Genomic DNA, 25,875 nt, shown 5'->3' on the forward strand with positions numbered 1-25,875 from the left:
AGACTTGAGATGTGTGACGTTACTGGAGCCATTGAATAGACTGCCCATGCTGAACAGAAGAGCAATATAAAAAAGTGACATCTGAATTCATATTAGCAGGCCAATATGAAACATATTCTATGCCAGGAGAGTGCGGAGAATTTGGAATAAACCCAAGAAATTCAGAGTCTTGTATAAAATGTAGGCTGCATAAAAGTATGATATATGACATATTCTACAGTTTATAATTAGTGTCCAGTAGTATGTGTACTGTGGTATAGCCTTGTGATACCTTGTGACAGTTTTGCAGGTTTTACTCCTAGCATACCATTATGTCCCACACCAATTTCTTGACAAACATGACTCACTTCTGTTCCTCAAAGTAACATATTCATACGTTTTACTTCATGAAAAAAACACTTTGAGAAAAAAAGGCCTATTCCATTATTTATAAGTAATAAGTGGAAAGCAAAGTTGGATATTTTACTCCCTGTTTTTTTATGATCCAAAAACGTCTGATTTGTGACTCATACACCATGATACAATCCAAACTGTGACTTTTGTGATTTGTTGCATGCCTATTGCAAACACACAATGTTTTATTTGTCATGCATATTTACTCTAGTGTGGATTTCTATAATGAAGGTCTGGACACATTCCTGCTATTGCTGCACTAGTGGTGTGGTTCAATCTAAAAATGAAAGAAAAAAGACAACAATTTCACTTACAAGTTCATGTGAATAACATCTTGAGATATAGTTATTGTACTTGATATGTTTAGTTTTCTCATTGAATGTTTTTTTTTACCTTCCTTGTGTCTACTTCATACACTATATTACTGCTATTATGTGTTATCATGACTTTTTGCATAATTCCTCACTATCTACCTATCCCTGCCCTTTTTATAACTCCTTGTACAGTGGGCATTACTTCAAATTGGCCAGCTTCCCTCACGGTCCGCGCACGGGATCACGCGGCATCACGCGACTTTAATTTGTATTTTTTCATTGACGCTGCAACGCCGCTGCAACAACCCAAACAACCGGCAGATGTCTCTTGTGAGCAGGGTGTCTTGTAAAAAGAAATGGAGCCTGGAAAACCCTACACAGACTTCACTACAGACTTAAGCAGACTGGTTTAGAAATAATTTAATAGCCAGAAAAATGCCTGCCTTGCCCTAATAAAGAAATATTTGGTTAACTGCGAGTGAATCCCGTTTGCAGCTGTAGAAGAAACGCAGGACGAATGAAACATGCCGGTTTTCTCCGAGTGCAACGATGATAGACATCATTTGGGCAAAATATAGAGCATATTAACCTCCGTTGCTCAGCCAAATGCCTTCCTGTTACGTCCTGTTATCACGGAGTTACAGGCGATAAACGATTTTTGATGGTCACAAGTTTACTTCATTAGCGGTTTATTTTTTTGATTATTGAGTGTTTTTTATTTAAAGCCCAGCAGCAATCTATCTAAAATAACACATACTTGAAGTACCATTCATGATATGTTGTCAAATATTGAAGTCGTGGGAAGTTTACATAATTTAAGCTGTAGGATGTTTCGTTATAGGTACTCAATTATGCTATTTCAGCTGACCACCTCACACATTTCTCTAGATTTTGCAACGACCTTACATAAAACAATGCCATAAAATATGCCAGTTTTTAGGACACAGAATAATGTTTGTAATGATACGTGATAATGATACGTGATGATGAACAGTAACATAAGTGTAATAAGCTATTCATTGTCGAAGGTGCATGGTGAAGTGAAATTCTTACTTTGGAAAACAAACATTTGCCGATATCATTGGATGGGGGATACTTGTTTATTTTTACGTAGCCTACAATGGCCAGTTCAGACAAAGCCGAAATTACTCCTTTTGAAACAATGAGTGAGCAGGCCGCGCATTTGTATGGTTATATTGCTTGACTTAAATCCCAGAGAGGCTACCACACCCCACAGTGATGGGCCTAGCGGTCTTACGCGTTCAGTGTGGGGTATAAACAAGCTGAGAATTTAGCAGTGTCACGTCTGCCTGTCACAGACGTGGGGAGCTCTTTGAAGCTTGGGATAATGTGGTACAGTTACTACAGTAACAGTATTTTATTTTACTTCTTATGGAATATATTTTTTTCACTTTTATAAAGGCTTTGTTTGAATGCTGTTGGAACAAATAGTAGTTGATCATAAAGGCAACTTTCTGCTGCAATATTCTGTGTGTTCTGGACTGCAGGTAACTTGTTAAGCCAGTGGTTCTCAAACTTTAACGTGTTATCCCGAGGCCTTTGCAAGTCAGCATCTCCGACGGTAGTCTACCCTATTAAAAATATTAAAAAAGTTTTCGATGTCCCAAACGGAGAGCCATACTTTATTGTTTTTAACGATCTCTATGCTACTCACCAAAATGTAGGCATGGGAACATGATGAAGTATCCAACTGTCATGTGTTAAATAATTGTGATTACGAGCCAGTGGTTTTCAAACATTATGCGTGACTCGGACATCTAACGAAATGCAACAGGCTCACATCGTCCTTGCATTCGCAAAATGAGGACATACATGAGACTGCTCAGATAATAACAGGTGTACCTCCAGTTTTGCACGGTTTTAGTCAAGTTATAGGCCGGTTTTAGTCAAGTTATAGGCCTATTTACCTTTTAAAGGTTCTGCATTCTACATTTTGCAATGAGCAGTGCTTTCCCTTTTGAATTGGAAATGCTCTGTGTCATGGTGTGTGTGTGTGTGTGTGTGTGTGTGTGTGTGTTTCTATGAATTGTTAATCCGGCCCTGCCCCCAACAACTCACCTTTCCACCTCTCCACCTCTGGCCTATTGTCCAGGAGGAGGAGGGGCCTGAGGCCTGGACAAAGTCATCAACAGAGTTATAGCACTGAAGGGACAGGCAACTGGCATGTGATCTCCCCACAAGCCAATGGATGTACAAGTTTTCTCCTGTGCCTACGATATTTAATCCAGTGTTTTGTCAAGTTGCAAATTGCTATTCGTTTTAACTAATTTTTATGATAGTATGAAGTACTTTTTGTATAGGCTACTATCTTAATTGCTTTATACTCAATACTTGACCAATGGCTATTGCATCTGTCTATTGCAAGTGAGAATGTGGCAGGTGATCTACTGTATAGGCTTCATAAAATAAAATAAACAGATTGCTAATGGCCTACAAGCTGATCTGGGGTGTGTTTCCCGTACAACTACGGAGGTTAGCTTTTTACTAACGTGGTACGATGCATCGTTCAACTAACCAACATGTAAGTTATGACTGTTTCCCAAAACTGTCGTACTTACATAGTACTTTGTAAGTTTGGACCATGATAGTTTCCAAACTTCAGTAGTCTGGACTAAGGTGGTTAATGACGTTTAGTAGCACGTGAACGGGCACACCTGCACATAACAGAGACTTAATGATGGACTACCTTAGTTTAATCCGTGAAATCTGTTTTTCTTAGGGTCATCAAGTTAATTCATTGGTTCATATAGACTGACCTTGTAAATTAACCACTGCTTTGAATTAACGTTTAACACGTGTCATTTAAATGTGCTGGTGAAACAGTTGTGTACTCTATTGTTATTTATCCCCTATTCACCCATACACGCCGTCAATTCTGTGGCGCAGTGCGTTAAGGCCGGCTGATGACAGCCGCCGTTGCGCAGCAGTTATCAGTCCCCTGTCCAAGAGTTCGAATCTGGGTTAAGCGTAGGTAGCTTTTGGGAAACGCACCTCTGATGTCTGATGTGTGATCAGTGGAATCAGAAGTCAGCCAAATATGAATGTAATTCTGCGGCATTAAGCAGATGTATTTGTTTATTGTACAGAAAAATAAAAATGACATGTCAAGCAGTCAATTGACTACATTGCAGTCAAGAAGTAAGGCAAATTAATTTACGAAACCAAAACGTGGGTCATAGTTGTCTAAGCCTCTGTTAAAAAACGCCGTAGCCTGTTAAAAACGCCAACAAGATAGTTTTTAGAATACCCAAGGCCAACAACATTTCTTTTCTGCAAAAGGTGCCTACCCTTGGCTACAATTAGTAGCAGGTAGTTCCGTATAGAGACGTTAGAATAAATTAGCGTTTGCGATTGACAACGTTGTGATAAGTAGGCTATAACACTAACTTTGCAAAGTTAACTTGAATGCATCAATTTTGAACAAAGTTGTGTAGGCTACACCGCGCCAGTTGTAGTCTGCATGAACAGTTCTTGCACAAGACACTGTTTTGATTTGCGTAGTTGCGTTACCCCCAACACTGACAATAACGTAGACAGCAAATTAAGATATTTGTTTGTTTTGTGGAGAGGCACCGGTAGGCTATCAAAAGAAGATTTCGATTTTCGTTACCACTGTGTAGCCAAGACTTAAGCCATACCCAAGTAGCCTAAATCGAGGTAATGTTTAATTATGCATGATTTATTTTGTTATAGAATTCGTAGGCTGGGATTCCTCTCGGCAACAATTATGTTTAAAGGTAGCTTCCTGCTTTTTCAGAAGGGGCGGCAGGCAGGCTACTGACAGAGCAATGTACAGTGGCAGAGCGACGCACAGTGGCTGAAAGTGGTACTAAAGTTTCACGCAGCTTCACGCCGCGTAATGCACGACTAAAGTGGCCATTTGAAAGTAATGCCCACTGTAGTCAGTTTTATGTATAGTAATGTTGTTATTGTACGGTAAAGGCCTACCTGTAACGTTGACGATAGTGGAACACTCCGCAGTGCCATATGAGTTGATTGCCACCACCTTATACTCTCCGCTGTCACTGGAGCTGACTCTGAGGATGTACATGGAGCAGATACCATGGGCGTTGGTGATGTAGTAGTTTTTGTTGCGGTTGATACAGATGCCATTCAAGTACCAGAAGATGTATGGCTTTGGGCAGCCACGGACAGCGCATGTCATGAAGCACTGGTAGCCTTTTGGTGGAGTATGGACTTTCAGAGGAACCATGATGGATGGAGGCCTCTCTAAGGACACTGACACTGGGAAATTTGTTGTTGCTGCAACTGAATAATGGAAAGCGATGAGGGAAAGCTTAGTTATTGCCTAATTTTTTACATTTATTTATTTATACTGAAATTGTGTTTTTAGCGTCTCTATAGCAAAACGTGTGAAATGTTTCACGTCATCAATTTTTCATTGCATATGGTGATCATTCTCTGACTCACGATATGTGTGAAAACAAATTACATTGCCCTTTCCGATATTATAATAATAATAATAATAATAATAATAGCAAGAAGAAGTAGTCAGGTTTATAGCATTGCTTAAAAACATATAACACAAACAAAAAAGATGTGATATGTAGTCACCTTTGTTGCTATTGACACCCCAGGTGGGTGATGGGGATGGATCTGACAGACCCATGTCATTCTTGGCATAAACGCGGAAATGGTACTCTCTCCCAGAATGTACGTTTGCAGTGAAAGTGTTGCAGAAGAGGCGATCAGCAATGGTGTGCCAAATACGGGTGTTGGACTCGTGTTCAGCCACCATGTAGTGCAGGCGGTCATCCAACTCCTGGTCAGGAGAGGGTTCCCAGGTGATGATTACTTTCCCATGGACAAGTTGTTCTAATGCCACTGGACCTGGTTGTTTAGGTTCATCTAGGTTGCAGGGGAAGTAGGCATTATCGTTATTGTTAAATTGTTAAGAGTGTTGGCTGGTTCTATTCTTAGTATGTATCTGTTTTTTTACATTCTTACCTGTAACTCGAACCTCAATATCAAATGTGGTAGAGCCACTGGAGTTCTTGGCCACAATAGTGTAGAATCCAGAATCTGAGCGTTTCGATGAAGGAATCACCAGTGTTGATGACCCCTCAACATTTATGATGTTAATCCATGGAGATATGGGTTCATCGTTTTTTAACCAGGTGATATCAGGCTGCGGCTCAGCCTGTAACAGAAGGAAAGAGGCACTGTGTGCATACTACTGGTACAAAGAATATTTAAAAATTGGAAGGTATTTTTGTTGGACAAATTATCAGGAAGTTGTAAACAGCCTTCATGTACTGTATTTTGGTACGTGGCACACTGAACTGCACTGCACACATTGTGTTTGATATCCACGAGCTGTGGCTTGTGACGGTAACTATATCCACTATCCAAAAGACATTCCAAAACCACGTGTTACATGTATTTCATTTTGTAATGGGTAAGGTAGGTAAACTGTCTGACCAGTAGGCTATATCTTATGCTGAATGTAGTCCTGTAGCTGACATCCTCACCTCATAATTGATCTTGATTCTCAGGGAATTTCCTGCTCTTATGACCATAAAATCCTCTGTATGTTTGAACTGTGGTTTCACTGAAAAAAATCATGAGAAAGGAAGAATCATGTGACTTTACAGGAATTATTATTTTTTACAGTAATTTCCTGTGAATTAGCCGCATTGTGTATAAACCGCATGGCGTTTGGTGTTTTATGCCAATTAAAAACAAAACAAAACCATGTATTAACCCTGAGGTGGGCAAACTACGGCCCACGAGCTGGATCTGGCCCACCACGCACTTTGATCCGGCCCGCCGAGCATTTAATTTGGTTATCATAGGCTGCTCACATTTTTTTTCCTGCTATAGATGACATTGTGGTTAGCTTTACTGCAAACTGCTTTTCACTCTTCTTAGAGAACGTTTACAATGTCAATGTCAAAACAGCATGTTACATAGAGATCATTCTCTTTGTACTGTAATCTCCTTTGCAGCAGATCTAACTTGAACATTATGCTACTCCATTTACCGTATTTTCCGGACTATAAGTTGCTCCGGAGTATAAGTCGCATCAGTCAAAAAATGCGTCATGAAGAAGAAATTAAAATGTCAGTTCCTGGTTGCACAGTTTGTTGTGATGATGTCTCCTTTCTGCCAGATGTGGAATATTAGATGTTTGTTTGCTCACCCTTGTTTGAACTGCCGTTGTCCTTTGCTGTGTATTTTTTTTTAGCTAGATGCTAGCGATTAGCGAAATGCTAGCGGTTGGCTGTGTTGAACATGGGAAGTGCCTGGGAAGCTGAAAAGGCTAAATTAACATTACAAGCCAGCAAGTCACAAGCCTAGAGTGCCGTCTCGCGGCTGTAGACGGTAATGTTACCTTGGTTCATGCAGAGATTCATGTCAGTCAGCAGGAATTAACATTTAACAACACATTCAATTATTTTCATAAGCCGCAGGACCAGCCAAACTATGAAAAAAAGTGTGACTTAAAGTCCGGAAAATACGGTAATTGGGAGCACGTCTGAGCGCGCACAAGCAGGTTGCAGCTGGCTTGTCATTGTTAATATTGATATTGAATTGATATCTCCTTTTTATAAGAAACTTAAAAGGAAATCATGAAGGCAACAGTAGTTCCCACTACTGACCATTTATAAACTGTGAGAGGGCACAGCTGTAGACACAGCACTATATCCATAGGCCATAGGCTATATTTTAGTGGAGTTGGCAAAAGATCATTATGAGAACTAAACATGTGGGCACAATGCTTAAAGGGACACCAGGCAACGTTTTCGTGTTAATTAATCATCTTCGTAAGTCGGTATATGGTTAAATGACTTGCCTGCCTGCAGGATCAGTTTACAGCACAGAGGCAGGCTAACGAAACCCTAGAGATTGTTGCAAACGTGTGTAGAATGGCAGAGCCGGCGAAGAAGCAGCGAAAACCCTTGACTGAAGACGCAAAGAAAAGGAAAAGAACTTCAGACCGAGCGAGGGGGAGTTTCGTAGAGAAAAAGTATCAGGCTTGCCTGGTGTCCCTTTAAAGTAACTATTTATACAGCCACTTTTACCACTGTCTTTCTGCCTCACTGTTTGCGTGCTATATTAGCACATTAGCACATACAGTATGCATAACCCCTCCTTCCATGCCACAGCCGAACTGTGGCCACACCTTTTCTTAAAATAGTTAAATATATAGATATATAGACTTTACTTTACTTTATTTCTGCATTGGTGCACTGTTGGACTTACTCATTTGCACTATCACCATGACCACTATCACCATTGCACTATCACCATGACACTCATTCACACAGAGCACCTTACCTTACCTTACTATGGACAGAGAATTCAGAAGTCATTGCAAGCGCCTCTGATTGATTAATCACCACTATGTGGATACTGTTTTTAGAATTGATTTAGATTAAGTGTTAGTATAATTTGTATTTTAGTATATTTAGCATATTCTTTATCTTCTACTGTCCTTATTGCTTAGTTGTGTTTTTATATTATATACTTTAATTACTCTTTCTGCTGTTAAAGAATGTGTTTGTGTTGTCTGTATGCTGCTGAGACCTTGAATTTCCCCTGGGGATCAATAAAGTATCTATCTATCTATCTATCTATCTATCTATCTATGCCCCTGAGCCCTTTGCCCACACCTGTATTAACCACACCCATGTATTACCCAATAACTCAATGAATTCAAATAAGATCATGAATCAGAAACATTGTAATCAGAAAGAAGAATGAAGAAAATGTATAGGCCACCCTGGTGTTGTAACCTCAGAGCTAAAGAATTTGGTAACACTTTACTTGACGGGTGAGTTCATAACACATTCATAGCAGCTCTCATAAACTGCACATAAAGCATTCATTCATAAAACAATTGCAAAGCAGCATTGCCGTTTTTGTTCCAAACCTCTTACCTGATCACGTCACATCTGAGTCAATGGGCTACTCCAGTGCCAAAAAGACAGAACATGGTCAAGCAAATAATTTTTGTTTCATAAAATTTTTTTTGTTTTATGATACCTTTGCAGATGATTTCTCATCTTTTGCTACTGGGAATGTCCAACCGTTCCAGGTAACACAAATACGGGTCAGCTGAATGTAGGCTAGTTTACCTCCCAGTGTTAAATTCAGTGATTATGAATACTTCACAACTTGTATAGTAAAGTGACATTCAATGTAGACTTCATAAGATATTCATGAAATATTTACAAAGGCTGGAGAGAAAAACGGCAATGCTGCTTTGCGATTGTTGGACTTTTATTCTGACAAGTTGCCGTCATTCTGTCTTCCACATTCATAAAAGGTTTGGTATGAATGTTGAGTCATGTCTCATGAAACATTCATGAATGCTTTATGTGCAGTTTATGACAGCTTCTATGAATGTGTTATGAACTCACCCGTCAGGTAAAGTGTTAGCAAGAATTTTTGCAAAACCAATGTTTAAACCTTAAGCAGTAAATTACGGTAGTAAAAACGGTAGGAACTTTTGGTCAATCAGTCACCACGCACAACTGCAAAGTATCAAATAAGTGGAGCATTACTTACTCTTGGGGTTTCTTGCACACACCATTTCGCAGGGTGGACTTGGTTCTCCAACCCCTGACTCATTGATGGCTGACACTCTGAACTCATATTCTGATCCCGCAGATATATCTTTAGCAGCATATTTCAGGGCTGTAAAATAATAACTTTGACTGGTTATTTATGATAAGATGCAGGGTGATATTTCATGAAATTGTGTATTTGAATGTTTGCTAAATGAATAAATGTAACATCAAGATTAGTTTGCTAATCGCCATCTAACTGATTGTAGCTGTCTTAGAGTGATATAAGAGTTTGAGTAACACAATGGAGAAATATAAGAATGAGCTTTGATGACAGTATTTGCAACATTGCTTGAAAAGTGATGAGCAGCTTTCAGACTGGGGATCGTTTTTTCATGTATAATCAGAAATCTTTTCGAGAAAGCAATGACAAATCACCAATGAAACAAAGATTAATTTAGATCTGTCAGTGCGCTGAAATTTCAGATTACAAATGATAAATAAAGATCTAATGGTCTGGTATAAGATTTCATCAGATTCTGACTCTAACCACTCAATTGAAATCACCATTTTAAAATATGTAGCCAACTTGATGTTGTTTGATGATGTAGCCTATTAATTACTGGGTATTGTCACACTGATTTTGTTTTATAGTCTAGGTTCTCATATATCATCAAGGTGATGAATAGATAAATTGCTGTATTATGTGAACCTGATGGGCTTCTACAGAAGAAACAAAATGGAGCTGTGTTTGTCTTGAGTAATGTTATAGGCCTATTATAGTTACATTTCAAATAGGAGAAACTAATGTGCCCATACAGTAGGCATGTGTTATTAGACTGACTCTTCGCTGATTTTTAGCTTTCTAGATTTAGCTAAACTTGAATGTCTCTTGCTCAGCATAGGCAGGCTTTTTCCTCCATAGATCATTTTGAGGCATCTACCTCACAATTTTGACCAGTAATAAAATTGGCATTAGTTTGTGCAGAACGGTATTACATGGCACATTGTGTGTCATACAAATTAGAGTACAGTACATCTACAGTATGAAGTCTGCCAAGGCTCTTGTTCATGGATACCTTCAATTGGCTCATTTGCTGGGTTCAGAGCAATCCACTGATTTGTGTCTTTCTTGCGTTTTTCCACTTGATATCCAATGATTTTCGTTCCTCCATCATTGGCTGGAGGGTCCCATGTTAAATTGATGCAGTTTTTGAAAGCACTTTCCACCTTTGGTGCAGATGGTGGACCTGGAAACACTATGAAAAAGTAAAGAGGATGGTGATTAAGACCATAATCCTTAACCAGACATTGCACATGGTGTGTTTCGAGCATTATAAATGTGTGCTGTGGTAAAGTTACTATGAAGGAAACTAAACTGTTAAATGAAGCATTACTAAACTCAAACAAGCAAGCAAGAGTAACAACCAGATTTTGGATTTGTGCATAGTTTACAATGATCACCATTTGTTGTAAAAATTGGAACTAATAATTCACATTGAATTAATAAACTTTAAAAAACTTAATTCTGAATGATTGGACCATACATACCCAGGGTTCCAGCTATGATGTTCTCTGACACTAGCGGTTCCCCGATTCCCTCGGGATTCTCAGCATATATGCGATAAACATATTTCCTTCCATGTGTGACGCCACGGTCTCTGAATGTCAGTCGGTCTGCTGAGACATCTGCCACTTTCTTCCACATGGGCTGACCCACTTGCTGTCGCTCTATGATGTAGTTTGTCACTGCTGAGCCGCCGTCGTCTTTTGGAGGTTTCCACTGCAGCTCAATAATGGAAGATTTGCTGTCAATATTTTCTGCTGGACCTTCTGGTGGCCCTGGCTTGTCTTTTGGATAAAGAAAACAAATACAATTCCGATGTGATACTTACATGATGGAAAACACCATGGGAAAAAAAGTAAATGGAATATGTGAAATTTCTGTGAAATCCACTTATTACACTTTTCACCTAAAACAATGAGTTGGGAATTGGCCTCAACGACACCAAAAGGGGTTTTGAGTTGAATCTTGATTTTTGCTGTGTCACTGCGAATACAGTCTTTCATTACAAGACGACTGTGATTGGGCTCTTTCTGGATCTTGACCCCCCCTCCGTCATTTAGTGCAGCACCACCTTTGAACCATCTGACTTCAAGGTTGTCTTGTGGGGTAAACTGCATTTTGAATGATGCAGTCTGGCCCGCCTTTACAATGACTGGCTTTGAGAACTTCTGTAGGCTGTCAGCATCAAATTCAGGCAAATCTGTGAGATAAAAATGAGAAGTACATTTTTTAAATTAGCCTATCCAAAGACCAGAAATCATGGTTTATTACAGTACAATGTTTCACAAAACAAATTACAAAATAGCTGATAAAATATGGCTGTGTTGATAAAATATTCACCCTTACCTCCAACAAACAAAGATGCCTCAGTTTTAATTTCTTCAACTTCAAAAGCATATTGCCCAGCGTGACCATCTTCGGCACTTTTAATTATTAGTTTATGACTGGCAGCGGCATTAATAATGGTCATTCCATCTGTACTGATCAACTAAACACAATATGCAAGATCTCTTTAAGGTATAAAACATTTGTGACAGATATGGTTGAGCGCGCATCTCTGGTTTAATGCGATCTTATGCAATTGTTGAGTGTGAATTTAGCTCACCTTCTCCCCACCTTTGCTCCAGGCTCCGTCAACTTCACTGCTAAGAGTACAAGCCATTTCCGCTGGTTTCCCACGAATTGCGTATGTGTCCGACAACATCTGAGTGAAGCATAATTTGCCATCTGGATAACACATTAGTAAATAGGTTACACTGTTTTTTCTTCAGCAGTGGATACATTTCACTCTCACCTCAATAATTGTAAATGTAAGCGATAATGTTTAGTCCTATTCATATAAATACAATACATCTCCAAGTCACGCCAATGGTCATCAACTGTGGATACGTTACCATAATATGGAATAAGATGTAACTGAAATATGGGCCCTTTCAACAATAAAAACAAAAACAATGCTTGAACGTTCTATTTGGGCCCCAATCTACTTCCTCTGCATTAAGATAACATATGGAATGTTAAAAAGGAAGTCTTGTGGGGCCAACTATGATGCTGATAATGGAACTCTCTTGAAAGGGTCCATAACCATAACCCTGCACTAATTTAATTATTAAATATGTTTAAAGACCCTCACTTGGGGAAGTTTGGCAGTCACGCTTTAATAAAAACATATGCAAAGTAAGAATAAGTTGTTACTGTCATGTAGAGTTAACAATTAAAAACACACAGACCACTTATATGGAGTCAGATAGCATAGCATCCTATGATAATGGGGATATTAGTTCACTTCCCCTGTGTCGATGTTAATTTGGTAATGAAATGACAGAATGCAGCTTTAGGCTACATGCTAATTGTTGACGTAACCGTCTGAACAAGCTCACCGCCTGTCCCGTCACTCTTATTTTTGCCATCTCCTGAACCGTCACCGTCCACACCAGAGCCAGACCCATCTCCAGACCCATCTCCAGACCCATCTCCAGATCCATCTCCAGATCCATCTCCTGATCCATCTCCTGATCCATCTCCTGATCCATCTGCTCCGGACCCGGACCCAGCTCCTGCTGCTGCTGCTGCAGCTGCGTCTCTCTCTGCCTGAGCCCTTCTCTTGGCCTCCAGATCATCCTTCTCCTTCTGGAGTCTGGCCCTCTCTGCTGCGAGTCTCGCTGCCTCATCATCATCACCACTTCCTTTGCCTCTGCGTCGGTTTGGATCCTCTGATTTAAAGAATAAAAAAAGACTTTCGGAAAAAGTTTGGAAATAACACTGACACATAAATATACAAATGCAGGATATCTCTGTACTGATTTATTAATTAAGATATAGAAGTGGGCAGAAAGCCTTCTAACACTTTTTAAACACTTCTTTACATACACCTTTTCTCAACCCACTCATTTGATGGCTTTATTCATCATAGAGAAACTTATCATCGGAAGGATACAATTGTGAAACTGTTAAACTTGTAAAAGTTAACATTAACCAATTTTTATTGTACTACAGTGGGTAGTCTGTTTGAATATGGGCTAAAACTTTGCAATGAATGAAGAATTTTCCCACACTATTTTCAATTCAATCGACAATTAAAAAAAATCATCTCACCTATAACAATCAGTGAAGCTCTGCATGGGACAATACCGGCTATGGCAGTAATGGTTCCTTGATCTGCCAGGTCAAGGTCTTTTATCACAAGTTTGTGAGTTAGATTGTCTTCTGAAACAGTGATGTCATATTTTGCTTCGTCTTCCATTGCAATATCATTTCTATACCACATGATCTTATCAACTGGAGTAAAAAGGACACACTCAAATGTAGCTGTTTCGCCTTCCTTGGCTTTGCAGTCTTGAATTGCGGAGGCAAATTCAACTTCAGGAACTGAAATAAGAAACTGTGTAAGACACCACTGGACTGACTTGGACTTAGTTATCTAGACAGCCTGAATTATGTTTGTAAATTGAGTGTAGTTTTGTGAATATACCTTTGAAATTAGTTGAGAGCACATTGGCATCTTCTACATCAACTTGATAAAGCCCAGCATCATCTGGTCCAAGATCTTTGATGCTGAATAGATACTTATTGCCTTTTTTGCTCAAGATTATGTTTCTTATCATTGCCAGTTCCATAATCAAGCATGATACCATCCTGCATTTTAGAGATCGACAAAAAATAACAATTTTTTATATTTTTATATTATTATATACACTCTTAACTGCAACTACAACAAATGAATTTCGCCACCATTTAATGCAAAAACCACAACACAACAACAACAACAACCAAAACAACAGCAAACACAGTGGACAACGATTGACCACCTGTCTAATATGTCTAGACTGTTCATATTTTTCCATCCCTCTGTAACAATATCTGATCAATGCCTTTGTGTGAAACCTCAAAGTATCTCACCTTAAAGAGGAACACTTGACTATTAGGGTCCTTCAGCTGCATGTCAACCTCAAATTCAGCCCTTCCATCAGTTCTCACTTCAATCTGTTTCACATTTTCCACTTTCTCAACATACTAAGTAGCAAGAGACAAGCACAGCAACATGATTACATAGTCATATTCAATTTCCAATGCACCTACAGGACTTCAGTAAAACTGATTGTAATACTTCAAAATGACCTTTTACTGTAGATACCTTCTCTACAGTAGATTATGTCAAGATAGGAAGTAGTAGCCATAAGGTTTGCAGAACTTCAGAATCAAAAGGTGTTACGGGTTTACCTTTGCCTGTTCCTTCTCTCTTTCGGCTTTCATGGTCTTCAATTTCTTCAGCAGCCAACGGAAGTCTGTCACTCCATACTCATGACAAATGCGTTCATGGTCTTTCTTGGGAGCAGATAATATAATTTCCCAGAAAGCTGGGTCAATTTTTCCTTCTGTTTGTACTACTTTCTTGGGCTTTCTTTTCACAATTCTGATGGAATTAAAGAAATAGTAATGCTTTGTGTTAGTGAATCATCCTTGCAGTACCACAGTTTAATAAAAAACAAAATATATTTATATGGATGCATGACGGTATAGTTACTTTGTTTTTTTAAGAAGTTTTCTAAAATCTTCTGGTCCATTTTTTGAATCTGAAAGTTAACAGAAGGCAGTATCTTAATACTTATTTTGTCATAGATACTGATATTGATATTAATTTAGCAAAATTCAATAAGTAGCCATTGAGTTGCATCAGTGCAAACATACCAGCTTGTCCCGTCTGAATTCCAACTAAAAGAGTGAAAACAAATCCAATCAATCTGTCAATTAATTATAAAGAAGACTTTTTTTGTGAAATGCATTATTGAAATGCATCATGTTTATGTCATACGTGTAACTCTTAGGTGAAAAAACTCTAATCAATTTATTACAAAATTTATATAAATTACTAGGAGATTATAATACTGTATCCATCAAATAAGGTAAATGAATGGTAAAAAGTGACTGTATGTATGTGCACATGCTCACCATCAGTAACATTCAAAGTTGTAGTACACACAGCTCTTCCATAGGGATTTGCAGCAAAGAACCTATAGGTGTCTGCATGATCAGCAGCAACGCTCAATATCTGTCAGTCAAATAATCCAAACAAGAGAAACCTTGAACAAGTCCAAACCTGTCCTGTTGCTTACTGGCAAGAAGAGTCTTGATGCATCCATGTGATAACATTCATTTCTTGATTGGGTAAGCTAGGTGATTTCATTGATTTTCCATTGCCATAATACGGCGTACATAGTTGCATAATTAAGGGTAATATCTACATAATGACATTATGGCCAATGCCTAAGCAGGGATAATAAAAACTCCACTTTTGGTTGTTGCACAATAAAAGCATGATCGAAAAGTGAGAACAGATTTTTCCAATTTTCTTAGTCGTAATAACCATCATAATGAAATCTTGACAAGTTGGTGGTCTACACCATAGATTGTATAGGCTATGATCTACACATTAACACCATAGAAGAATGTCTGTCTAAATACGGAACTTCTTGGAATGAATTGTACTAATTCATTAAGTATCCATCCAACCCGTCAGAGTCAGAGCTTCAATACTTTATTTGTAAGCTGTTTTACCTCAAAAATGTACTCTCCCATCTTGTCATCATATCGGGCCTTGAATTTTTCCGGATCAGCAGTATCTCCTTTATTCCGAGACCATGTCACATTTGGAGCTGGTTCTCCTGTCACAACTGCTCTAAAGAGGGCAGATTTGCCTAGAAGACAATAATTGTTTTAAAAAACTCAATGATGGAACACAAGTAAGTTACGTAACTACGTTTCTCGGTAAATGAAATATGAAACTAACCTTATTGCATATGGCTGTGCAGTAGGGATGGGACTAGGGCTGGGCGATATGGCTGAAAACTATCACGATATAAGTATTTCTTATCAGTCGATATCGATAATTATGGATTTTGTTTTCTATTTCAGATAAGGACCAGAAGAAAAAAAAGTTCAAATTAAACAGTTTTATTTTAAACTTAACCTTCCTCTGATTTTAATTACCTCAGTTATCAATCAAAGCAAACAGGGAAAAGAAATAGCAACACAATCATGAAAAACACTCAAATAAATAAATGTGCAGTCTGAATGAAAAGCAGCACTGGTTGAAGCCTGGAAATATTGTAAACAAATTAGCTTAATTTGCTAGTTTATCATAGTCTGGTTAAACTGTTCAGTTTCCCCACGTGTGTTTAAGTTTCAAAATTCAAATGAATACTTTTTCTCCTTGGGACAGGCCTGTTTGAGTCTTGGAAAATACTTTTCCATTTGCATCGGGATTGAGATGATTAGAACTTCAATTTGAATGCAACAGTTTTGAACAAATTCGTGCAGAGTGCTAATGATGCTAACCGGAGAGAGAGAGAGAGAGAGAGAGAGAGAGCACGGGGCAAGGTATCATTGAGAGTCTGTGTTGAGGTAGGCCTACTCTGGTAGAGTTGCACATACTAGCTACAATGCAAGATATATTTAGCCTATTTATTTATGGACAACGTAAAGCGGGAGGTGTGTTGATTTTAATTATTGAATGTTCTATCGAATGTATTTTTTTATTGATATCGATTACATGTCTATTGCGATACATATCGCTATCGTTTTATCGCCCAGCCCTAGATGGGACAAAATATTGAAATACAGTATCGACAGCTGCTTGTGATACATTATTGATACGCTAGCACCAGATATTGATATTTTTTTTACAAATAAAACATGCCGATCTAAATGGATAACCAATTTGAACAAAACAGTCTGACATACTAGTCACTTCCTCATGACTTCTCGTGGTGGTGCATATCAAATGAAGGGGGATAAACTTGAAGTGAAGAAGAAATTGACAGGGAGATGGCTCTACAGTGCATAATATTTGTGCACCTTGTTTTACATTATATGTACTGTATATTTTTTCCTGTAGGGATATTTTTGGCTACATGGATATGCATTTTTCTTGTTCACTTACACAGATTGTGATGAATTGTTATATTTTGATATTATGGCTATTGTGGACCAAGTGTTGTGACAGTATCGATTCATGACATTTCTGTGATTCCCACTTACTTAGTATTTGTTATAATAGTTAAAATAAAAAAATAAAAACATTTGGCAAGCAAATTATAGGTGATTGTATTTTGTATAGACATCAAATGAAAAACTAAATGCGTGAAGAGGAGTTGTAGTGTTTACCCTGTGGAACGGTTACTCCAAATGGCTTGCGTGTGAAATCTGGAGTTGTGAAACCTTTTGGAACCTCCTCCACAAACTGTGTGATCATAACACCAGGGACCCTGGATCGCCTTTTGATTTCCACTGGCCAAGTAAAGAAAGAAAATGATTATTATCATTGTTGATGTTGTTGTTATTATTATTATTATTATTGCATAGTCATACTGTACATGGTTTTAATTGGTTTTATAAGTTTAGTAGAAAAGTGTCATGTACAGTAAGTTTCCCTTTAACTTACTTTGTCTTATCAGATCAGATATGACACAAAAAACTCCCGAAATCGGCATTTTTAACATTGAAATAGTGAAGTTAGCTGTGGACACATGTACTGTTAAGACGGACACATCATATGGGTGTTTGTACATTCCACAACCTACCTGCACCAGGAGGCAGCTCGTCCTCATCTGATAATGCACATGGAGGCACATAAAGGGAGGCGAGACAGCAAAGTTATGACATCAAGCTGAGACATAGCTCCGACTGCACAAGGGAATTATGAGTATCGGGAACAAGAACATGGACAGAAGGGCTGACAATGTACTAGCCAAGAGGGAGCTAAACAGACATCAGCAAAGGCTTTCTACTAAAACTATACAGTATATGCACAAAGCAAAGCAAACAAGACAGCTGTAACATAGGGAATAGACTCTTAAATATGAAAATGGCCTTCTGATTCTTTAGTCTTCAAGAATTTGTTCTTGGAAATCTTTTGGCCAAGATCACAGTCTTCAAACTCATTAGGTTGCACGCACTGGAGAAATTCTGGTGGATACTGGTGGATTTCTTTGTCTTCTTTGTAGGCGTTGACTGTGATGAGTTGTTCAGTTTATGGCCACTGACTTTTGTTCACTGTAGTTCATACTGTAGTTACACTTGTATATTGTTTTAGTAGAAATTATCCATTGGAGGATTTTAACATGTTATCATCCATTTTGTTGACTCGTGGTCATAAACATTGATTGACTATAGCACTGTTCAGCATAGTCCTGATTTAAGGACAGTTGTGATGGTTATGGTAAATGTTGTTTAGTAATATATTAAAATAAATTAAATTTTGCTTAGGCCCTATTAGTTTTAAAATTAACTTAATTTGGAGTCTGAAGGTAAGCTTCCCACAACTTTGTTGATTCGCCTTCACCAGACATTGAGCAACTTCCTTCTTTGAGTCTTGTTTTTGAATCTCCAAGGAAATCTTCACAGGAGGACTAATCATTTCTGCTCTTTTACTAGAAGTTGTGAAAGCCAATGTCAAAAACGCCCATGATTTGTGTTGTCCATATATCCATCAGTCAGCATGCAAAACACAAAGTGCTGGGCCAGCCCTGTTGTAATACCACATTTTATTACACGGCTCTTCACAAGGCAAGTAGAACGCTCCATTGACTTGAATGGGCTTTCCCAAAGTTCTACGCAATATTTTCATGTAATTACCACTGCGAACATATAATTACCGCTGTCAATGGCAACGGAGTTTGTGCTTCTACTTCAGGTATTTCATAATCACTACGCAAGAACTGGAACTTCATTCAAAAGTGAAAGCAGACGGTTGATCAGCTGTGTTCTAAAGAATGTTTGATTCAAGTTCAATGTGTTGTTGCGAACTATGTTTCTCAGCAAATACCACGATGAACGGTAACAAATAGGCTAGGCTATGTAGGCTAAAGTCATATCGTGGGAAGTTTATTATTTCGTTTTGGCAAGTAGCCGTGTAATAAGTGGGATAATGTATAGAACGCCGGTCATTATTGGGAAAATAAGTCCCTTCAGGGTGGAACAAGACCCCTCCGCTGTGCGTCGAGGTCCGGTTCGCCCTGTCGGAACTTATTTTCCCAATAATGACCGGCGTTCTATACATTATCCCTTACGTACAGTGTGTAGCCACTTTTTAAAAATACAATGAAGGTAAATAAAAGATGTAGTTTGGCTGTGTTCATGACAACTCAAAGCTGGCAAAATTCCTTAAAGTAAAATAATTAACATATGTTTTGTTATTATTTCTGTCAGTGGATCATTTTTGTGTATGCTTATTTGTCAGGTTACTGTAAATGTAAAGTTTATGCACAAAAATATTCTTTCTGTACACAAGAAAAACAAATAGTTGACTTGCAGCTTTCATCCAAAGTATTTCCATAAAGGTCTTTTCGTCTGCCATGCATCTTCTTGTTCTTTTCATTTATTGATGGTTGTCATTCACATTCCCAGTTCAAAATAAAAGTTGCCACTTTGAGTGCAACACATTAAAAATGTGCTTTTCAAGTTGACAGTCCATATCGATGACCTTGGTGGTTTACCCTGGACATGTGTTGTTCATAGGAGGTGATCTGTGTTCAGAGTTTAAAATATGCTGCTAAACAATAGAATTTATGTTTACTTCTTATGCTGACTTGAATTTACATTTAATTCTTGCGCTGTGATTTTTTTATATATAATTTGTATAAGCTTCTGTCATAGGAAGAGAAAGGTGATTAATCATGATTAATCACAGAAAAACTGTATAGTAAAAGAACATTATGTTAGGAATCTGATGAAATTCTTCATAGATTAGCAGCACTATTTTCTTCACAAAGAGGCTATTCGCACCGAATCAATTCAGAAATGTCAAGTACAAACATTTTAATGCCTACAACACATCGTGACTATTCTTTTAAGCAAATAATCTTTCATTAATATTAATTAAGGCTACTATTGCATCCTTGATGATGTATGCTTGACATACTGTATTGTACTTACTCGGCCCTGCTGGAGTTGGGTCTGGTTGGCCTGACATCTTCTGTATTTACCTCTCCGAATATGAATGCAAATATGTCCCCTGAAACATTAAAGCTGTATTAAATACGTATATTGTCACACAAAAGTCACACGCTAGTAATTGGCAAGTATATCACATTCCTCTTCTTTGGAGAACAACATAAGGTTATGTGTGTAGGCCAAGGAAAAATTATTCTTTAAGTCAAAATTCTTTCAGATTTCTCTTAACACATGTATGTTTGGTGTTTTAAGAATTATGGTAACACTTTACTTGACGGGTGAGTTCATAACACATTCATAGCAGCTGTCATAAACTGCACATAAAGCATTCATGACTGTTTCATGAGACATGACTCAACATTCATACCAAACCTTTCATGAATGTGGAAGACAGAACGATGACAACTTGTCAAAATAAAAGTCCAAAGTCGCAAAGCAGCATTGGTCCAAACCTCTTACCTGATCACGTCACATCTCAATTGTACGGAGCCCCTAAGGGGACATGAGCAAAATGTGCTCATGCAAAACCTTTACACATGAAACTTTCATGTGCGCACATGAAACTAAACTTTAGATTTTTTTTGCTCATGTCCCCTTAGGGGCTCCGTACAATTGGCTACTCCAGTGCCAAAAAGACAGAACATGGTCAAGCAAATAATTTTTGCTTCATAAAAATTTATTTGTTTTATGATGTAACCTTTGCAGATGATTTCTCCTCTTTTGCTACTGGGAATGTCCAACCGTTCCAGGTTACACAAATACGGGTCAGCTGAATGTAGGCTAGTTTACCTCCCAGTGTTAAACTCAGTGATGACGAATACTTCACAACTTGTATAGTAAAGTGACATTTGATGTAGACTTCATAAGATATTCATGAAATATTTACAAAGTCTGGAGAAATTAAATTAATGGTATCCAGGTTACACAAATACGATGTTGGACGTTTATTTTGACAAGTTGTCGTTGTTCTGTCTTCCACATTCATTAAAGGTTTGGTATGAATGTTAAGTCATGTCTCATGAAACAGTCACGAATGCTTTATGTGCAGTTTATGACAGCTGCTATGAATGTGTTATGAACTCACCCGTCAAGTAAAGTGTTACCAGAATTATAAACACCAGATATTTCATTCAAAAAATCGAGATCTGATTGAACACTGACACATTTTTTCTTTTTTCACTGAAGCATCACTGAGGCTTGCTATGATGCAGGAATGTGACTTCTGATGTACAAGGAAACCTGAAAACTTTAGATGGCATTGAATCTCCCAACTGATATTATTTCTGAATAGATGTTATAGCGCCCATGGGTGTAAGACTTAAGGAATGAGACTGTCATAGTGATAGCGCAGCACATTTCCCTTGTGGTTGAAATTCTAAAACATGAAACCTTCTACATTAGTGTTTTGAACGTGCTTGACCTTCAAAACCTCACGCTTTAAGCAATAAAAGATATATTAAGAGGTCCCTCTGATCCCCATAGCATCTGGGGTAATGCAAAACCGATAGTAAACATATTTATGGTGTTTGAGGCTTCACAGGCTCTTTAGCAATGCTTTTCCAAGCTGTAGGGGGATGGGCATCTCCCTCGTGAAGTGTTTGATAGGTCACTTATCTCATTAAACTATAGACATCCAATTGACCACATATCTTCCTGTCAATCAGTGCTACCTCACTAAAATACTGATGGAAATGATGCAACACATTATCTTATTTACAGACTTGTAAGGAGGGTGACTACACATTCTAATGAGAAGAGATAAAGAAGTGCTAAGCGTACCTTAACCTACAGTAGCTGCTATTGTTACCAGAGGATGACGTACACAGGTAGGACACTGATGCTTCCCAGCATTTGTCTCAGTTGGCTGACTGTGATATTGTTGGGACTAGTACGGCTAAAATAGCCTTTTTTTGTGTAATTACACAGAAAAACATGAACATTGAAATGTATATCTGGAACAGCATGGAAGGGTAACCATGGACACACTGTGTTAAGCAATGTGATGATAAAGTTTAATTTGGAAATTATTTGCTAATTGAACTTTCTTTTTTAAATAGACATTCACTTCAACAATGGAGTGGATATGCAAGAATATTGACTTCAGAATGAGTGAGTACTGTTTAAGAAACTCCTAAATATAAAACAGGAATGCAACCATTTTAGAATCTACACTGATTTTCACCTTGCACACATTCAATATCTATCTGCCGTATCTGAGAACTGCAAAACATGTGACCTCAACCTGGCAACAATGGAGGTAAGGACTGTATCTGTTAGTAAAGGCCCAGTTTGAAATACTTTGTTTAGGACATGGCATCAATGTAGTTGTAAAATAATCTGAGAGTATCCAAGCACCTGGAGCCCTACTGAAAAACTGTTTAACACAAGTTTATTACAGTTCTGCAGTTTAGTATAATGCCCCAGGGATGCCCTCAAAAGCCTTATTGTAACATCTGTTAATTTAAACCGCTTTAGACTGCTAAAGAATACACTACAGATATTCCTAAAATTGCCTTTACAGAAGCCCGTTGTATAATATATTATACATAACAAGTACATAATAATACTACTACTAATAATAATAATAATATGAAATGACCACATTCATAAATAGCAACTACACATTATAAACATGGTTGAGATTAAACTGCTTAATATGCACATATTGCAAGCAATGTACATATAGCGCAAGCAAGTTTGTATGTTTTGAAGAAGACTGTAAACGAGTCTAATACAGCAGAGAATGCTGTATTGGTATTATTCATTTTCAATTTACCCTCCAATAGTTTGTAAAACATACTGCCAGGAACACATTTTAGTATAGCTGATATAGTTTAGCTTATCATATGCTCCTCAAGAAAATCCATCACCATTTATATGACTGACATCCCACATCCAGATGTGCAGTAGCAGATGCCTTTCATACAGAAATACTGAGGAAGTACAAGCCACTTACGTATGGGTCACTGGGGTCTTGCTTCTTCCGTTCTTTCTTCTTAAATGCTTCAAGGCTATCTCCAGGATTGCGATACACGCTGTCACCTTTTGTTAGGCAATAAAACATTTTTGCAGTGAAAGGAAACCCTACCTTCGTGCAGTTAGGCTCCATCAGCTGCCACATCGTTACTTTTATTTAAGTGTGGTACTGAAGGGCGGGGGGTTGGGGGACTTTGACCTAAAGGTTTTACACTTTTAGATGACTGATCTGAAGAAAATCAGTATGTTTTGTTGTTGCAATCTGTAGGACAATCATCAATCATGTTGTTGACATAATTAATTAAATGAATAAATGTACTGTGTTGGCTTTCAGAAAGACCACATGCGTTGAGGAACTCTAGGAATATGATCACTCCAACGTAAAGTTTATTAGACAGTTAACCCGAAGAAGGCCTCTAATGTGGCATTTATTATAAGTCTGCACCATTGCCATTGGTTTACTATGATGCCTTTGGTAGATCTTGCTATGTTGCTGGATGAGCGGTTAATGTTTCTGTATGTTGACCGTGGTGAGAATCAGTAGTTTCTGTATGTTCCTGTCCTGTCCTTATTGAAAATACACTCTGGTATGACGTGCACCTCCTCAAATCCAGCCTGAATTCATTTTAACATGAGGCAGAAGGTACCCATATGATTTTCATGCAGTATTTGGGGTACATGTAGGGACTGTCTTTTGAGTGTGGCTTTTGAGATCCATTGCTAGATAGAGTGACCTGAGAACTGGACAAACAAAAATATAACCTCTGACCTAAACCCAAGGTTCTAGAGGGGAACTTACATCCTCTTTGGACAGTAAATCTACATTTGTCACTTGTGACTGACAGGAATCTCCATAAAATAGAAAGCTAATTAAACTGAACACTGGAGGACAAGTGCAAGTGCGACGTGAAGCATGAAAGTAACAGTCACACTGCTTTCAATATGTATTATTCAATGTATTATATTAGTCTATGCTATGTAAATTGTTTACTAATTAAGCTTTTTGTTTTGACTAAATGTAGTTCTTCAATCAGAAACTGGGCTACGACCCCTGGTCACCTTACACACCCAAACATCTGTTGACATCGGGCTTTTTCACATAATTCAGGGGCTATTTCACATTTCCCTAAGTATAATCTTTGATTACCTCGGCCAGAAACATTGGCTAGCTTTTTCAGGAGCCTCAGACAACTCCTTTAAATTACCCAACCTTGTTCCCTATCACATGTTACAAGTTTTGGATACTTTAGCTTTCTCAAGAGTCTGAGGGAATCTGTAATGCATTAAAGCAAACAATGTTCTCAAACTTAAAATATGCCCCCTACATCTGCTAGCGATCTCCAATCTTGCAGTTTACCCCTCCGCCCATACTGTTTGTACATGCCTGGTGTCTAGTAGTCTGTCCCTGTCACACAAAATAAATTGTAATATCCCAATTATTAACTGGACAGTTATTATCCTCAACTTTTTTAGTCTCCAACCTGATTATGTCTCCAATACAATCTTCCAGGCACCATCTCTTGTTAGTCAAACCTATTATGGATATGCAATGCAGTGGTGTTTAATATTGCCTATTGCTATATTTGCTAAATTATGGTCTCCTCAGCTACGATTTATTGATGGGCTTAGGGGTGATATTTTGGGCTCAGCAATGAAAAAGTACACTTGACATTTGTCGGCAAACTGTCGAGCTGAGCAGACAGACTTTCATTGACTCAGAGTGTGTGACGTTACTGGAGCAGTGGAATAGAGGGCCCATGCTGAGCAGAGGGCTATTAGCAGAGCAATATAAAAAATATAACGTGCCACTTCTTACATGCCAGGAGAGTCCCTGCTCCTTGGGACACCACTGAAAGCACACACCATTTGATGGGGGAATGCAGAGCTAGTATTAGACAAGTGGATATTTTTCTTTGAATAGACTCTTTAATATCTCCAAAATGGTGAGTTCTGTAGCTGTTTTTTTTATTTTAGTTTAGAAATATTTGTAATTGTAGATAGGTTAAGGACTGTGTTATTGAAAACCTGCATGGTTCGAAATGAACCCTAAAGAAAATAAGGATCTCATTCAAATTTTGATTGTAGTATGTGTTGTATGTAATATGATGGAACACAGAAATTAAAGTTCTCCGTCACTACGACGGATTTCCGTAATTTTTTTTTCGTAGAGCCATATCATTGTACATCCCAAAATATGCGTCTTTTCCGGTGAATGTGATAGTAGAAAATAAATTAACTTTGGCTTTTATTTTGAAACTGGTTTTCAAGGTTCATGTCATTCACTCTCTTGGAGAGTGAAAGTACCCTATTTTTTTCAAATGTACATGCCGCTGTCACTTCTGATACCTCTGAAATGTCAGCTGGAATAGTGATATGGGCCCGGCGAGGAGAGATGCCTAGGGATGTCACAGAAGTTTCACAGAAGTTGAAACTTGAAAAACATGTAGGCTATTTCTTCTAATTTTGTTGATGTTGGCAATATTAGACAGAAATATAGACATAAAAAGTTCATTTGATGAAGAATATGTGCAGATTGAACCATTTAGATTGGCAAAAGGTGAAGCAATAGGCAGACATTATCGGTATAGCAAAGGCATCTTTATCAGTATAACAAAGGCTA

At 38.1% G+C, this 25,875-nt stretch overlaps 1 protein-coding gene across 1 annotated transcript; it reads right to left on the reverse strand.

The window, feature by feature from the left end:
• Positions 1-665: 665 nt before the first annotated feature.
• LOC125301764 (immunoglobulin-like and fibronectin type III domain-containing protein 1) lies at positions 666-18,744 on the reverse strand. The gene is given in 24 exon segments (XM_048254492.1): positions 666-670; positions 2,787-2,840; positions 4,677-4,997; positions 5,304-5,597; positions 5,697-5,889; positions 6,221-6,300; positions 9,264-9,392; positions 10,342-10,521; positions 10,814-11,113; positions 11,236-11,529; positions 11,676-11,817; positions 11,935-12,033; positions 12,710-13,065; positions 13,425-13,697; positions 13,801-13,909; positions 13,911-13,964; positions 14,229-14,342; positions 14,550-14,730; positions 14,854-14,902; positions 15,279-15,378; positions 15,885-16,024; positions 17,493-17,615; positions 17,909-17,935; positions 18,675-18,744. Coding segments are annotated over 24 exon segments (3,687 nt in total).
• Between the last annotated feature and the right edge of the window lie 7,131 nt (positions 18,745-25,875).

Source organism: Alosa alosa, chromosome 10 (assembly GCF_017589495.1).
Source record: "Alosa alosa isolate M-15738 ecotype Scorff River chromosome 10, AALO_Geno_1.1, whole genome shotgun sequence".
Lineage (NCBI taxonomy): Eukaryota > Metazoa > Chordata > Actinopteri > Clupeiformes > Clupeidae > Alosa > Alosa alosa.